Here is an 18,720-nt window from a genome sequence, read left to right on the forward strand (position 1 = left end):
ATACAGGATGTAACCCAGGATCAGTAATGTAATGTATGTACACAGTGACTGCACCAGCAGAATAGTGAGTGCAGCTCTGGGGTATAATACAGGATGTAACTCAGGATCAGTAATGTAATGTATGTACACAGTGACTGCACCAGCAGAATAGTGAGTGCAGCTCTGGGGTATAATACAGGATGTAACTCAGGATCAGTAATGTAATGTATGTACACAGTGACTGCACCAGCAGAATAGTGAGTGCAGCTCTGGGGTATAATACAGGATGTAACTCAGGATCAGTAATGTAATGTATGTACACAGTGACTGGACCAGCAGAATAGTGAGTGCAGCTCTGGGGTATAATACAGGATGTAACTCAGGATCAGTAATGTAATGTATGTACACAGTGACTGGACCAGCAGAATAGTGAGTGCAGCTCTGGAGTATAATACAGGATGTAACTCAGGATCAGTAATGTAATGTATGTACACACTGACTGCACCAGCAGAATAGTGAGTGCAGCTCTGGAGTATAATACAGGATGTAACTCAGGATCAGTAATGTAATGTATGTACACAGTGATTGCACCAGCAGAATAGTGAGCGCAGCTCTGGAGTATAATACAGGAGGTAACTCAGGATCAGTAATGTAATGTATGTACACAGTGACTGCACCAGCAGAATTGGTATTTTCAGCTCTGGGGTATAATACAGGATGTAACTCAGGATCAGTAATGTAATGTATGTACACAGTGATTGCACCAGCAGAATAGTGAGTTCAGCTCTGGGGTATAATACAGGAGGTAACTCAGGATCAGTAATGTAATGTATGTACACACTGACTGCACCAGCAGAATAGTGATTTCAGCTCTGGGGTATAATACAGGATGTAACTCAGGATCAGTAATGTAATGTATGTACACAGTGACTGCACCAGCAGGATAGTGAGTGCAGCTCTGGGGTATAATACAGGATGTAACACAGGATCAGTAATGTAATGTATGTACACAGTGACTGCACCAGCAGAATAGTTAGTGCAGCTCTGGAGTATAATACAGGATGTAACTAAGGATCAGTAATGTAATGTATGTACACAGTGACTGCACCAGCAGAATAGTGAGTGCAGCTCTGGAGTATAATACAGGATGTAACTCAGGATCAGTAATGTAATGTATGTACCCAGTGACTGCACCAGCAGAATAGTGAGTGCAGCTCTGGAGTATAATACAGGATGTAACTCAGGATCAGTAATGTATGTACACAGTGACTGCACCAGCAGAATAGTGAGTGCAGCTCTGGGGTATAATACAGGAGGTAACTCAGGATCAGTAATGTAATGTATGTACACAGTGACTGCACCAGCAGAATAGTGAGTGCAGCTCTGGGGTATAATACAGGATGTAACTCAGGATCAGTAATGTAATGTATGTACCCAGTGACTGCACCAGCAGAATAGTGAGTGCAGCTCTGGAGTATAATACAGGATGTAACTCAGGATCAGTAATGTGTGTACACAGTGACTGCACCAGCAGAATAGTGAGTGCAGCTCTGGAGTATAATACAGGATGTAACTCAGGATCAGTAATGTAATGTATGTACACAGTGACTGCACCAGCAGAATAGTGAGTGCAGCTCTGGGGTATAATACAGGAGGTAACTCAGGATCAGTAATGTATGTACACAGTGACTGCACCAGCAGAATAGTGAGTGCAGCTCTGGGGTATAATACAGGATGTAACTCAGGATCAGTAATGTAATGTATGTGCACAGTGACTGCACCAGCAGAATAGTGAGTGCAGCTCTGGGGTATAATACAGGAGGTAACTCAGGATCAGTAATGTAATGTATGTACACAGTGACTGCACCAGCAGAATAGTGAGTGCAGCTCTGGGATATAATACAGGATGTAACTCAGGATCTGTAATGTGTGTACGCAGTGACTGTACCAGCAGAATAGTGAGTGCAGCTCTGGAGTATAATACAGGATGTAACTCAGGATCAGTAATGTAATGTATGTACACAGTGACTGCACCAGCAGAATAGTGAGTGCAGCTCTGGGGTATAATACAGGATGTAACTCAGGATCAGTAATGTAATGTATGTACACAGTGACTGCACCAGCAGAATACTGAGTGCAGCTCTGGGGTATAATACAGGATGTAACTCAGGATCAGTAATGTAATGTATGTACACACTGACTGCACCAGCAGAATAGTGAGTGCAGCTCTGGAGTATAATACAGGATGTAACTCAGGATCAGTAATGTAATGTATGTACACAGTGATTGCACCAGCAGAATAGTGAGCGCAGCTCTGGAGTATAATACAGGATGTAACTCAGGATCAGTAATGTAATGTATGTACACAGTGACTGCACCAGCAGAATTGGTATTTTCAGCTCTGGGGTATAATACAGGATGTAACTCAGGATCAGTAATGTAATGCATGTACACAGTGATTGCACTAGCAGAATAGTGAGCGCAGCTCTGGGGTATAATACAGGAGGTAACTCAGGATCAGTAATGTAATGTATGTACACAGTGACTGCACCAGCAGAATAGTGATTTCAGCTCTGGGGTATAATACAGGATGTAACTCAGGATCAGTAATGTAATGTATGTACACAGTGACTGCACCAGCAGGATAGTGAGTGCAGCTCTGGGGTATAATACAGGATGTAACTCAGGATCAGTAATGTAATGTATGTACACGGTGACTGCACCAGCAGAATAGTGAGTGCAGCTCTGGGGTATAATACAGGATGTAACACAGGATCAGTAATGTAATGTATGTACACAGTGACTGCACCAGCAGAATAGTGAGTGCAGCTCTGGAGTATAATACAGGATGTAACTCAGGATCAGTAATGTAATGTATGTACACAGTGACTGCACCAGCAGAATAGTGAGTGCAGCTCTGGGGTATAATACAGGATGTAACTCAGGATCAGTAATATATGCACACAGTGACTGCACCAGCAGAACAGTGATTTCAGCTCTGGAGTGTGATGTGCTGTGGATATCAGGTAATCATATATGTGCAGTGCCGGTCGGTATATGAGGTCGTTGATCTTATTATCTGCTCTCAGTGATTTGTTCCTTTCTCTCCTCCCTGCGCCCGTGTTCTCTATTCCTTGTTACATGCTTTGTGCCGTCACGTGTGACCTGTATTAATGTGAATTCTCATTTTCCGGCAGCTCATCCTGTATAACTTCAGACGATACGAGGATCTTGTGACCTTCCTGCGGCAGAACATTAATCAGGTGAATTACTCCGCCGTGTTATATTGTGATCCTATTAGTGTCATTGTAAATGGATGTTCCCTCGTGAGTTAATCAGAAATTACTCGGGGTCTTGGGTCACTGCGAATTCGTAATAAATATGATAATATCCGGCTGGTGATCGCTCCGAGAAGGAAGGAACGGAGAATCTTCACGCCATCAAGGCCTTTCTTTCTGACAATCTCCAGCTTTTATCCTAAGTAACACAAGGTTCAGTGTACGCAGCTCCGGTGCTCATCTATGTGTCTCCGGGGTTAGAACATGGAGCCAGATATGTAGTCATCCTGCCGCTATCGGTTAAAGGGGTATTCCTGTAACAAGGACTGATCCGCACACAGGGCAGTGAAGGTTTATCTAGAATGTATGCTGTTATCGGTGGTGACAAAGGATCAGACATATTGTATTTCAGCATGCCCGATCCTTACTTTCCTTTGTCTTTTCCTTTATTCCCCCCGTCCCTATTGAAAAACCGTGCACTGATTTGTGATCTTGCGTTACTTTTCCCAGTTTGAGCGCGGCCCCTACGGATGTATCCTGCTGACTGTCTCCGTCATCCTCTCCAGAACAGTGGAGTTGTGAGTATATACGGTGTATACTGTGTGCGCGGTGTAATATGAGCACTGTGATCTGCGGTCTCCATAGACAGTGAGGGTACACAATCCGACAGAGCCCGTTCTCCAGACCCTCACCCAGCTGGCACGGTGTCGCCTTTTGGGTGAACACATTATTAATGGTTCAGCTTTACACATTACCTTACAGCCAGATGTCGTCTATGGAAAACATCCGCCACCAAATTACAGCTGTCGCTTTGTGTCTCTTTATTTTACTTTTTTTTTTGCGAGGTCTCATTTATTGTAAGATCCGTTTTTTTATTGATACTCTTGGGGTACGTAGGACATTTTAGTCTCTTTTTTTAATTACATTTTTTCCTTTTTACATGGGACTTCCAGCTATTGAAAAAAAAAAGCAATTCTAGTGTTTCGATTTTTTTTGAGGTTCCACATTTGGGTTAAATAATTTTACATTTAATTGGACTGTTACCGAGGCAGCAATACCGAATATTTTTATTTAATTCTATATTTTTAACTTGGGGGAAAAGGGTTTTATGTTTTTCTTAAAAAGAAATGTAAATATATTTTTCAACATTTTTTTTTGCATTTTTAATCTAATTTTTTACTCCTGCATATAGTAATAATTATTTATTATTATTCTGCATAGATAGGGGGGCTTATAATTATACAGTTCGGACGGTGAGTGCCATGACGGTGTACCAGGAGTACCGAGGAGAGTATGCCCGCTGCTGCCGGCCCGTGGCTGACCTCGGCGCCCTGTGATTTAAAGGGAATGCTCCTTTTCTTAACCTCTTAAATGCTGCTTTCAAACTTGACTTTGGCATCTGAGTGGTTGAAGGGGTTTTAACCCTTTTCCTGCTGTAGTGGTTAGGGGTAACGCGTGTGACGGAGGGGACACTTCAGTGTTTAGTAGCCGCTCTTGGCTGCTGCAGGTGGGCTCCATACATTTGTAGAGTGGCCACTGAACCCTGTACAGGACTATGGCGTGCCTGCTGATCGGTCCGAGGTGCCAGGTGTCGGACCCCCAACTATCTTATATTGATCACCTATCCTTGTGTCATGGAAACCCCCTTTAAACTGCTGTGATTGGCTCCAGTGTCATCGGTTCCCCCCGAGGTGCCGGCTGTATTATGCACTCAGCTCCTGGGGTTGCACTTCCACCGTACATGTACAGCGTGCATAACCAGAGGGTTAAAGGGCGTTTCCAGGTCCCTAGGATGTGCCTGCACTTTATGAGCTGTGAGGGTCTGAAGTCTAAAACCCCCCTGACCCTGAGAATGAAGAAGATACAACGCTGCCACCTCCTGGATCTGCAGGGAATTGCAGTGCGACGTCAGGCCGCACCGAGGGTCACCGCACATCGGGCCACCAGCGTGACACAGAAACGGACCCTGCTGACCATAGCATGACCGTAATGTGCCCCCATAACTGCGGAGCCGTCCCGACGCTTTGGGGCATTTGGCACTGTGATATTTGCGATCATACCAGTCAGGATTCAGTGAGCCCCTCTGAGAGTTTGACCCCTGGAGAGCCAGGTATCCGGGGAGTCTCTGCCACAACCATTGTGCAGCCGGACCAGTTTACCTTGCTGACAGACTTCTGGCAGAACATGAAAAGTCAGGGACGGACATTTTGATTTTTGCCCGGATTTCTCATTTTTCCACTTGTCAGGGAGGTCTCGACTGTGTATCGCATCGCCTGCCAGCTGCTAATCAGCAGTATTAACTGTTACAATCTCGCTGAAAGCCTGCGGGCGATGAGAAGTAGCTGGTATCAGTCACCACTCGGCCCAACCAGGGAGAAGCTATCACGCGCGCTCCCAGAGTTACACTGACCATCAACTGCCAGAGAAGAATAGGTCTGTGCCCAGAGCCCCATAGAAGTCACGGAAGCCCCCATTAGAGGGAATAGGAACTGAGCTGCAGTCCCCCGAGAACGGGCACTACACCGTGCAAAGAGCAGACCTGTACCCGCTGAGTGCACTGCTTACATCCTACCCCATGATCAGTGCGGGACTGCCGGATGCCGGACCCCAGACCCCACTGATCTAATATCAACCCCTCACTTGTGATCCAGTAACATAAATCTGTTAATTACCTGCAATTGGTTGGTATATAGGCACAGCTTTCTATCAAACGTTGTGTAAAACTCCAGAGCTGCACTCACTAGCTTGCTGTGTACATACATTACTGATCCTGAGTTACCTCCTGTATTATACCCCAGAGCTGCACTCACTATTCTGCGGGTGCAGTCACTGTGTACATACATTACATTACTGATCCTGAGTTACATCCTGTATTATACCCCAGAGCTGCACTCAATATTCTGCTGGTGCAGTCACTGTGTACATACATTACATTACTGATCCTGAGTTACATCCTGTATTATACCCCAGAGCTGCACTCACTATTCTGCTGGTGCAGTCACTGTGTACATACATTACATTACTGATCCTGAGTTACATCCTGTATTATACCCCAGAGCTGCACTCACTATTCTGCTGGTGCAGTCACTGTGTACATACATTACTGATCCTGAGTTACCTCCTGTATTATACTCAAGAGCTGCACTCACTATTCTGCTGGTACAGTCACTGTGTACATACATTACATTACTGATCCTGAGTTACCTCCTGTTTAATACCCCAGAGCTGCACTCACTATTCTGCTGGTGCAGTCACTGTGTACATACATTACTGATCCTGAGTTACTTCCTGTATAATACTCCAGAGCTGCACTCACTATTCTGCTGGTGCAGTCACTGTGTACATACATTACTGATCCTGAGTTACCTCCTGTATTATACTCAAGAGCTGCACTCACTATTCTGCTGGTACAGTCACTGTGCACATACATTACATTACTGATCATGAGTTACCTCCTGTATTATACCCCAGAGCTGCACTCACTATTCTGCTGGTGCAGTCACTGTGTACACACATTACATTACTGATCCTGAGTTACCTCCTGTATTATACTCCAGAGCTGCACTCACTATTCTGCTGGTGCAGTCACTGTGTACACACATTACATTACTGATCCTGAGTTACCTTCTGTATTATACCCCAGAGCTGCACTCACTATTCTGCTGGTGCAGTCACTGTGTACATACATTACTGATCCTGAGTTACATCCTGTATTATACCCCAGAGCTGCACTCACTATTTTGCTGGTGCAGTCACTGTGTACATACATTACATTACTGATCCTGAGTTACATCCTGTATTATACCCCAGAGCTGCACTCACTATTTTGCTGGTCCAGTCACTGTGTACATACGTTACATTACTGATCCTGAGTTACATCCTGTATTATCCTCCAGAGCTGCACTCACTATTCTGCTGGTGCAGTCACTGTGTACACACATTACATTACTGATCCTGAGTTACCTTCTGTATTATACCCCAGAGCTGCACTCACTATTTTGCTGGTCCAGTCACTGTGTACATACGTTACATTACTGATCCTGAGTTACATCCTGTATTATCCTCCAGAGCTGCACTCACTATTCTGCTGGTGCAGTCACTGTGTACACACATTACATTACTGATCCTGAGTTACCTCCTGTATTATACTCCAGAGCTGCACTCACTATTCTGCTGGTGCAGTCACTGTGTACACACATTACATTACTGATCCTGAGTTACCTTCTGTATTATACCCCAGAGCTGCACTCACTATTCTGCTGGTGCAGTCACTGTGTACATACATTACTGATCCTGAGTTACATCCTGTATTATACCCCAGAGCTGCACTCACTATTTTGCTGGTGCAGTCACTGTGTACATACATTACATTACTACTGATCCTGAGTTACATCCTGTATTATACCCCAGAGCTGCACTCACTATTTTGCTGGTCCAGTCACTGTGTACATACGTTACATTACTGATCCTGAGTTACCTCCTGTATTATACTCCAGAGCTGCACTCACTATTCTGCTGGTGCAGTCACTGTGTACACACATTACATTACTGATCCTGAGTTACCTTCTGTATTATACCCCAGAGCTGCACTCACTATTCTGCTGGTGTAGTCACTGTGTACATACATTACTGATCCTGAGTTACATCCTGTATTATACCCCAGAGCTGCACTCACTATTTTGCTGGTGCAGTCACTGTGTACATACATTACATTACTGATCCTGAGTTACATCCTGTATTATACCCCAGAGCTGCACTCACTATTTTGCTGGTCCAGTCACTGTGTACATACATTACATTACTGATCCTGAGTTACCTCCTGTATTATACCCCAGAGCTGCACTCACTATTCTGCTGGTGCAGTCACTGTGTACATACATTACATTACTGATCCTGAGTTACCTCCTGTTTAATACCCCAGAGCTGCACTCACTATTCTGCTGGTGCAGTCACTGTGTACATACATTACATTACTGATCCTGAGTTACATCCTGTATTATACCCCAGAGCTGCACTCACTATTCTGCTGGTGCAGTCACTGTGCACATACATTACATTACTGATCCTGAGTTACCTCCTGTATTATACTCCAGAGCTGCACTCACTATTCTGCTGGTGCAGTCACTGTGTACATACTTACATTATTGATCCTGAGTTACCTCCTGTATTATACCCCAGAGCTGCACTCACTATTCTGCTGGTGCAGTCACTGTGTACATACATTACATTACTGATCCTGAGTTACCTCCTGTATTATACTGCAGAGCTGCACTCACTATTCTGCTGTTGCAGTCACTGTGTACATGCATTACATTACTGATCCTGAGTTACATCCTGTATTATACTCCAGAGCTGCACTCACTATTCTGCTGGTGCAGTCACTGTGTACATGCATTACATTACTGATCCTGAGTTACCTCCTGTATTATACCCCAGAGCTGCACTCACTATTCTGCTGGTGCAGTCACTGTGTACATACATTACATTACTGATCCTGAGTTACATCCTGTAATATACCCCAGAGCTGCACTCACTATTCTGCTGGTGCAGTCACTGTGTACATACATTACATTACTGATCCTGAGTTACCTCCTGTATTATACCCCAGAGCTGCACTCACTATTCTGCTGGTGCAGTCACTGTGTACATTCATTACATTACTGATCCTGAGTTACATCCTGTATTATACCCCAGAGCTGCACTCACTATTATGCTGGTGCAGTCACTGTGTACATACATTACTGATCCTGAGTTACCTCCTGTATTATACCCCAGAGCTGCACTCACTATTCTGCTGGTGCAGTCACTGTGTACATACATTACATTACTGATCCTGAGTTACATCCTGTATTATACCCCAGAGCTGCACTCACTATTCTGCTGGTGCAGTCACTGTGTACATACATTACTGATCCTGAGTTACCTCCTGTATTATACCCCAGAGCTGCACTCACTACTCTGCTGGTGCAGTCACTGTATACATACATTACTGATCCTGAGTTACATCCTGTATTATACCCCAGAGCTGCACTCACTATTCTGCTGGTGCAGTCACTGTGTACATACATTACATTACATTACATTACTGATCCTGAGTTACATCCTGTATTATACCCCAGAGCTGCACTCACTATTCTGCTGGTGCAGTCACTGTGTACATACATTACATTACTGATCCTGAGTTACCTCCTGTATTATACCCCAGAGCTGCACTCACTATTCTGCTGGTACAGTCACTGTGTACATACATTACATTACTGATCCTGAGTTACATCCTGTATTATACCCCAGAGCTGCACTCACTATTCTGCTGGTGCAGTCACTGTATACATACATTACTGATCCCGAGTTACATCCTGTATTATACCCCATCGCTGCACTCACTATTCTGCTGGTACAGTCACTGTGTACATACATTACATTACTGATCCTGATTACATCCTGTATTATACCCCAGAGCTGCACTCACTATTCTGCTGGTGCAGTCACTTTGTACATACATTACATTACTGATCCTGAGTTACATCCTGTTTTATACCCCAGAGCTGCCCTCACTATTCTGCTGGTGCAGTCACTGTGTACATACATTACTGATCCTGAGTTACCTCCTGTATTATACTCCAGAGCTGCACTCACTATTCTGCTGGTGCAGTCACTGTGTACACACATTACATTACTGATCCTGAGTTACCTCCTGTATTATACTCCAGAGCTGCACTCACTATTCTGCTGGTGCAGTCACTGTGTACACACATTACATTACTGATCCTGAGTTACCTCCTGTATTATACCCCAGAGCTGCACTCACTGTTCTGCTGGTGCAGTCACTGTGTACATACATTACTGATCCTGAGTTACATCCTGTATTATAACCCAGAGCTGCACTCACTATTCTGCTGGTGCAGTCACTGTGTACATACATTACATTACTGATCCTTAGTTACATCCTGTATTATACCCCAGAGCTGCACTCACTATTTTGCTGGTGCAGTCACTGTGTACATACATTACATTACTGATCCTGAGTTACATCCTGTATTATACTCCAGAGCTGCACTCACTATTTTGCTGGTCCAGTCACTGTGTACATACATTACATTACTGATCCTGAGTTACATCCTGTATTATACCCCAGAGCTGCACTCACTATTTTGCTGGTCCAGTCACTGTGTACATACATTACATTACTGATCCTGAGTTACCTCCTGTATTATACCCCAGAGCTGCACTCACTATTCTGCTGGTACAGTCACTGTGTACATACATTACATTACTGATCCTGAGTTACATCCTGTATTATACTCTAGAGCTGCACTCACTATTGTGCTGGTGCAGTCACTGTGTACATACATTACATTACTGATCTTGAGTTACTTCCTGTGTTATACTCCAGAGCTGCACTCACTATTCTGCTGGTGCAGTCACTGTGTACATATATTACATTACTGATCCTGAGTTACCTCCTGTATTATACTCCAGAGCTGCACTCACTATTCTGCTGGTGCAGTCACTGTGTACATGCATTACATTACTGATCCTGAGTTACATCCTGTATTATACCCCAGAGCTGCACTCACTATTCTGCTGGTGCAGTTACTGTGTACATGCATTACATTACTGATCCTGAGTTACCTCCTGTATTATACTCCAGAGCTGCACTCACTATTCTGCTGGTGCAGTCACATTGTACATACATTACATTACTGATCCTGAGTTTCCTCCTGTATTATACTCTAGAGCTGCACTCACTATTCTGCTGGTGTAGTCACTGTGTACATGCATTACATTACTGATCCTGAGTTACATCCTGTATTATACCCCAGAGCTGCACTCACTATTCTGCTGGTGCAGTCACTGTGTACATGCATTACATTACTGATCCTGAGTTACCTCCTGTATTATACTCCAGAGCTGCACTCACTATTCTGCTGGTGCAGTCACTGTGTACATACATTACATTACTGATCCTGTGTTACCTCCTGTATTATACTCCAGAGCTGCACTCACTATTCTGCTGGTGCAGTCACTGTGTACATGCATTACATTACTGATCCTGTACCGAGCTTGAGCTGCCCCTCTTGGTCCGGCACCAGAACCCACCATGATTAATATATATATAATTGTCTAAGGGGCATTTCCGTCTGTTTGTCTGTCTGTCACGGAAATCCGGGCACAGTCCGGCCACGAATTCGCCCCTTCCTACTCTCTGTCAGTGCCCCCTCCAATCAGCACTCACACAGGGTTAATGACTGTGTTACACCGCGTTATGCCGCAGTGTAACGCAGTCCATTAATGCTGCTATTAACTCTGTTTGACCAACTTTTTTACTATTGATGCGGCCTATGCAGCATCAATAGTAAAAAGATCTAATGTTAAAAATAATAAACCAAAAAAAAATCATTACGTTCTCACCTTCCGTCGCCTTTCCCACTACTCGCGACGCTCCGCTCCATGCATTGCGGTCTCGCAAGATGATGACGTAGCGGTCTTGTGAGACCGTTACGTCATCATCTCGCGAGACCGCAATGCACTCTTGGGAGCGGAGCGTCGCGAGGAGCATCGGTAAACGCCTGGGCTGGATCCAGGGGCCGACGGAAGGTGAGTATATAACTATTTTTTATTTTAATTCTTTTTTTAACAGGGATATGTTGCCCACATTGCTATATACTACGTGGGCTGTGTTAGATCCTGCATGGGCTGTGTTATATACTACGTGGCTGTGGTATATATTAAGTGGCTGGGCAATATACTACATCGCTGTGCTCTATACGTGGATGTTATATACTGCGTGGGCTGTGCTATATACTATGTGGCTGTGCAATATATTACGTGGCTGTGCAGTATATTACGTGGCTGTGCAATATATTACGTGGCTGTGCAGTATATTACGTGGCTGGGCAATATACTACGTGGGCTGTGTTATATACTACATCTCTGTGCTATATACTACGTGGCTGTGGTGTATATTACACGGCTGGGCAATATACTACATTGCTGTGCTCTATACTGTGTGGCCTGTGTTATATACTGCATGGGCTGTGTTATATACTACGCCTTTGTGCTATATACTTCTTGGCTGTGCCATATACTTTGTGGTTGTGCAATATATTACGTGGCTGCGCAATATATTACGTGGCTGGGCAATATACTACGTGTCTGCTATGTATTACGGGGGCTGTGCTATATACTACAGGGCTGTGCTATATACTACGTGGCTGTGCAATATATTACGTGGCTGTGCAATTTATTACGTGGCTGGGTGTCACGATATGGTATGAAATATCATAAGTAGTTCTCTAGCCTGTGTGGGCTAAGCCCCCTTCTTGGAGTAACAGTTTGTAGCTGCAAATTCCTGGCTTTCCTTCTCAGAGAGTGTGGGGGTTAGAAGTTTTATGGCCTAACGGAATTTACGACTGGCATTTCCTGTGTAAGCTCTTGTCCAGCTAGAACAGGAAAAATGGCTCCAAAAATTCATGAAAGATTCTTTGTTTAGTTTTTGTTAGATATTAGGCAAACGATTTAAGCTAGAAATACGAAAATATATATTTTTATTCTCACTCGGTGTATCTACACAACCCGCGAAACACGAGTTTCTAACTCCATCTGGTAAAGAAGTAGGGTTTTCTCTGTAAATATGTATCCCAGATAGGACATATTTGATCTCATTAGAATGCTCACGTTAATCCGAGATGAATTATGGGTTTGGTATGACTGTCATGTTTTGTAGTGAAGTTATAGAAATTAGAGAGAATAGTTTAAAGTTTAGGCAGAATGTAGAGAGAGGAGGGTCTGGATAAGCCAGCCTTTCTGTGATGTCACAGCCTTAATGTTTTAAGTGTCTGGCAGGCTCTGAGGAGTCTCTTTTTGCTGATTTCTCCTTCTGGACTGCTTTGTCCTATTGTCCTGGAAGAGCTGGTACATCCCATGGACTGGGATGTATGGAAACTGCACTAGCCTGGATGCCTGCAATGCTTTTAATATGTGAGTGTTATCTTTTCTCATTTATTCCCTTTATGTTATAATTACCCTTGTACATATTTGCAATTGTCTCATGTATAACATCTTTATAAACTATTTTTGATAACGCACTGCCTAGTTATTTTGAATGGGATATACTATTATATATTAGTTCGTTCTCCTGCTCTAAACCGTACCCTAAGTCTCTTGAAGGGAAAATACGCTACTGTTACTGTTGTGTTGGGTTAGCTTCGGACCCGTTTAATCGAAGCTGGTGGCAGCGAAAGTGTGCAGACTGTTGGATTATGCTGAAGCAACTGCGGGTTTGATAATTATTGTTCCTGCCTGTGTGGGAGTAGTTATCGCGTCGCTGCAGCGTGCCCCATAGCCAGTACATAGCAGGCAGCCTTTCTAGCGACTAATTACCCAGGGTGCAGTACCTAATCTGACCTGAGAGTAAGGGGGCGCCAGAGAGCTGCAAGTGTTAAGTGGAACTGTAAGCGGGATATACATAAATCCCTGCAGTTCGTGGTATATAGAAAAGCAGTGGGATACCTAGAATAAGCCCCTGCTGTAAACTGAGGTCAAAAGCCTTGTGTGTGGTTTTTCATCACATCGTGGAGTGGAGGGATAACTAAGATAAGCCCCCTGCACATGTGATAGCCGTCTGTTGGCCTAAAGTCACCTCAATCCGTGACGTAGGGGTGACGGTCACGGTGTGAATCCTGACCCATTGGTGACAGCGGTCAGGGGGAATCGTGACACTGGGCAATATATTACTTGGCTGGGCAATATACTACGTGTGCTGTGTTATATACTGCATGGGCTGTGTTATATACTACGTCTCTGTGCTATAAACTACGTGGCTTCTATATATTACGTGGCTGGGCAATATACTACATCGCTGTGCTCTATACTACGTGGCCTGTGTTTTATACTGCATGGGCTGTGTTATATACCACGTCTCTGTGCTATATGCTACGTGGCTGTGCTATATACTACGTGACTGTGCAATATATTACTTGGCTGTGCAATATATTACGTGGCTGGGCAGTATACTACGTGTCTGTGCTATATACTACGAGGGCTGTGCTTTATACTACGGGGGCTGTGCTATATACTAGTGGCTGGGCAATATACTATGTGGGCTGTGCTATATACTATGTGGGCTGTGTTATATACTACGTGGGCTGTTATATACTACGTGGGTTGTGCTATATACTACGTGGGCTGTGTTATATACTACGTGGGCTGTGTTATGTATTACGTGGGTTGTGCTATATACTACGTGGGCTGTGTTGTATACTACGTGGGCTGTGTTATATACTACGTGGGCTGTGCTATACGCTACGTGGGCTGTGGTATATTTCTCTGCTGTATCTGTGCATCATGAATCGTGGTGTGTGTAGAAGAGGGGGAACCACTGAGACTCTTTTGCCCGGGGCCCTCAAAAACCTGGAGCTGGCCCTGGCTTCACTGATTGGTCACACCCGCACGCGAACAATCAGCGACAGGCGCAGTCCGGCCGCGAATTGGCGCGGACTTTGAATCAAGCTTCGCTAATTGGTTGCTCCCGGCCGGCCGAATCCTGTGTATAAATTGCATTATTCTGAAAACTTGATAAATAAACTACATCCATATTCTAGAATACCCGATGCTTTAGAATCGGGCCACAATTTAGTCTAATATATAAAGCTGAATGTGTGTGTGTGTGTATGTATGTATGTATGTATGTATGTCCGGGATTGGCATCTGCACCGTCGCAGCCACAGCCACAAAATTTTGCACAGTCACACGTCTGGACCCCGAGAGCGTCATAGGCTATGTTGTGAGGCGAAATTTTAACCCCGCGCGTTCCAATTCACCAAACAATTTTGCCCCTATCTACATAATGGGGAAAAAAGTGAAAGGAAAAGTGTTGGAGGTGTCGCAGCTACAGCCACAAAATTTTGCACAGTCACACGTCTGGACCCTGAGAGCGTCATAGGCTACGTTGTGAGGTGAGATTTTAACCCCGCACTTTCCAATTCACCAAACAATTTTGCCCCTATCTACATAATGGGGAAAAGTGAAAGGAAAAGTGTTGGAGGCAAATTGACAGCTGCCAGATGTGAACAAGGGGGACTTAAAGAATGAGAGCGATGGCGCCAAAGAGTTTATACCGTACAGTTGCTAAGGTGGGGCCCCGACATGGGATACTCACCACACACGGGGATATGAACACACACAAAATGCGCCACACACTACCACGTGCTTGAACACATATACCACCCTCAGCACACATTTCACCACACATACACCAACCTCGCCACATAAAAGTCGAAACACAAAAGTCGCCACTCAAAACTCGCCACGCGCAGAACTCGCCACATGCAAAAACTAGGCTCTTGCAAAACTCGCCACAAGTGCAAAACTCACCTCATGGAAAACTCGCCACACGCAAAACTTGCACACGTGGAAAAATTGCCACATGCACAAAAGTTGCAACACATGCAAAAGTTGCCTCACACAAAACTTGCACATACTCAAAAGGCACCAGACATAAAACTCGCCACGCGCAAAACTCGCCATGCGCAATACTTGCTGCACACAACTTGCTACACTAACCTGTCACATGCAACTCGACACACAAAAAGTTGCTACACGCATGTTGCCACACAAAACTCATCTCACAAAAGTCGCTACATGCAAGTCGCCACACGCAACTCAACACACACAACTTGACACATGAAACTCGCCCTAAAACACACACAAGTCTGGTATTATCCTTCAAAAATAAAAATCTGATTAATAAGCAAACTACAAGAGCAACAAATTACCATATAGGAAATACGGCAGCTGTCAGTCACATGACCTGTCTATTATGTGTATGTGTGAGCTAATATATACTGCTGGGGGGGAGGGCTTCCTGTTGGCTGGGGATTTATCAGGCTGCCAATTTAGCTTACAAATACTGAGGTAAAAATACTGAGCAAATAACGTGTGAACGAGGTCTAATACAGGAGGAGATGACACACAGGTATATACTATATACAGGGGAGATGACACACAGATATATACTATATACAGGAGAGATGACACACAGGTATATACTATATAGAGGAGGAGATGACATACAGGTACATATATATACAGGAGGAGATGACACACAGGTATATACTATATACAGGAGCAGATGACACACAGGTATATACTATATACAGGAGGAGATGACATACAGGTATATGCTATATATAGAAGATGACATGCAGGTATATACTATATACAGGAGGAGATGACACACAGATATATACTATATACAGGGGAGATGACACACAGGTATATACTATATACAGGAGGAGATGACATACAGGTATATACTATATATAGAAGGAGATGACATTCAGGTATATACTATATATAGGGGAGATGACACACAGCAGGTATATACTATATATAGGGGAGATGACCTACAGGTATATACTATATACAGGAGATGACATACAGATGTATACTATATATAAGGGAGATGACAAACATGTATATACTGAGGTGATGAGGTGAAAATGAGAGGTGTGAGGTGAAAATGAAAAGGTGTGAGTGCAAAATGAGAGGAGTGAGGAAAAATAGTGGAGTGATCAGAAAATGACAGATGTGAGGTTGAAATGACAAGTGTTAGGGGGGAATGAGAGGAGTGAGGGAGAAAATGAGAGATGTGAGGGGGAAAATGAAAGATGTGATTGGGAAAATGAGAGGCGCGATGGGAAAATAAGAGAAGTGACGTGCTATAACTAACCACAGATATTTACTATGCCCAGGCAACACCGGGCTCTTCAGCTAGTATTATATAATTACCCGACTTCTCAGAGCTGAGGGTTTGTTACAGTTATATCCAACTCACTTGAGTTTTGTCAGCATCACACATCTTTTTCCTTTGCTGTTCATCTGTTACATTGTATCAGTCTGGAGTACAGGCCAATCACTGCACAGAGGATTGACCAGACTGGATACAATTGTAGCAAACCCGCAGCTGTGTGTTTTCAGCCTCTGAATGCAAATAGAGCAAAGTAGAAGTTACAAAGCGTTTGCACAGCAGGGGGGCATGCCGTACTGGTGAGGGGTGAGCGGATAAATCGGGAGCATGTACTGCCTCCTGCGATTCTCTTGGGTGGGGTTTTTGTGGGGTGGGGGTCTCGGCGCTGTTGTCGGTGTAATCCCCTGAACTCTCCTGATTGCGGCTTCCTCTTGGGCTGATGATCTAATATGCAGATGCCGCGCTCCTTTCCCACGTTGGTTGCGGCCAAACATGTCATTAGCACATCCTCCTTTTGTCGCCAGTGCTGATCTGTCAGCCAGATATTCATCTTTGTGACAGCTCTGATTTATCTTACTGCGGCAGACAATGCTGGAATATTGGGGAGGAACAGCCATTAATGAGGACAGGGGGTCAACGTGACCTCGGAGGGACAAATCCGCACAATCGCTTGTCAAGCTGCCGCTCCGTGCGACAACCTGCACGATCTCAGCTCTGCTCCTAAGCAGGTTGTCAGACAGATTAGTCATAGAGTGTCAGACTCTGAGCGACGACTAATGCGACTCTTGGCTGCTGCTGACCCAACTGGTCGTGCGGCTTGTCAGTGATGTCCGTCCAGTGCACCGCAGCAGCTCACTGGTTTCTGCCATTTGCTCTGCAGTCACTGGTTTCTGACATTTGCTCTACAGTCACTGGTTTCTGACATGTGCTCTGCAGTCACTGATTACTGACATTTGCTCTGCAGTCACTGATTACTGACATTTGCTCTGCAGTCACTGATTACTGATATTTGCTCTGCAGTCACTGATTTCTGATATTTGCTCTGCAGTCACTGATTACTGACATTTGCTCTGCAGTCACTGATTACTGACATTTGCTCTGCAGTCACTGGTTTCTGACATTTGCTCTGCAGTCACTGGTTTCTGACATTTGCTCTGCAGTCATTGGTTTCTGACATTTGCTCTGCAGTCACTGGTTTCTGATATTTGCTCTGCAGTCACTGATTACTGATATTTGCTCTGCAGTCACTGATTACTGACATTTGCTCTGCAGTCACTGGTTTCTGACATTTGCTCTGCAGTCACTGGTTTCTGACATTTGCTCTGCAGTCATTGGTTTCTGACATTTGCTCTGCAGTCACTGGTTTCTGACATTAGCTCTGCAGTCACTGGTTTCTGACATTAGCTCTGCAGTCACTGATTACTGACATTTGCTCTGCAGTCACTGATTACTGACATTTGCTCTGCAGTCATTGGTTTCTGACATTTGCTCTGCAGTCACTGATTTCTGACATTTGCTCTGCAGTCACTGATTACTGATATTTGCTCTACAATCACTGATTTCTGACATTTGCTCTGCAGTCACTGGTTTCTGACATTAGCTCTGCAGTCACAGGTTTCTGACCTTTGCTCTGCAGTCACTGATTACGGACATTTGCTCTGCAGTCACTAATTTCTAATATTTGCTTCGCAGTCACTGGTTTCTGAAATTTGT

The 18,720-nt window shown here is 44.3% G+C and overlaps 1 protein-coding gene across 2 annotated transcripts in view; it reads left to right on the forward strand.

The window, feature by feature from the left end:
* Positions 1-18,720, forward strand: part of MINDY4 (MINDY lysine 48 deubiquitinase 4) — a 141,299-nt gene that overhangs the window by 52,694 nt on the left and 69,885 nt on the right. For both annotated transcript variants that reach the window (XM_069729243.1, XM_069729244.1), the window contains exons 12-13: positions 3,177-3,242; positions 3,768-3,835. In XM_069729243.1, coding sequence (XP_069585344.1) covers positions 3,177-3,242; positions 3,768-3,835 — 134 coding nt within the window. The remainder of the gene's footprint in view (positions 1-3,176; positions 3,243-3,767; positions 3,836-18,720) is intronic.

Source organism: Ranitomeya imitator, chromosome 6 (genome assembly GCF_032444005.1).
Source record: "Ranitomeya imitator isolate aRanImi1 chromosome 6, aRanImi1.pri, whole genome shotgun sequence".
In the NCBI taxonomy this organism is placed as follows: Eukaryota; Metazoa; Chordata; class Amphibia; order Anura; family Dendrobatidae; genus Ranitomeya; species Ranitomeya imitator.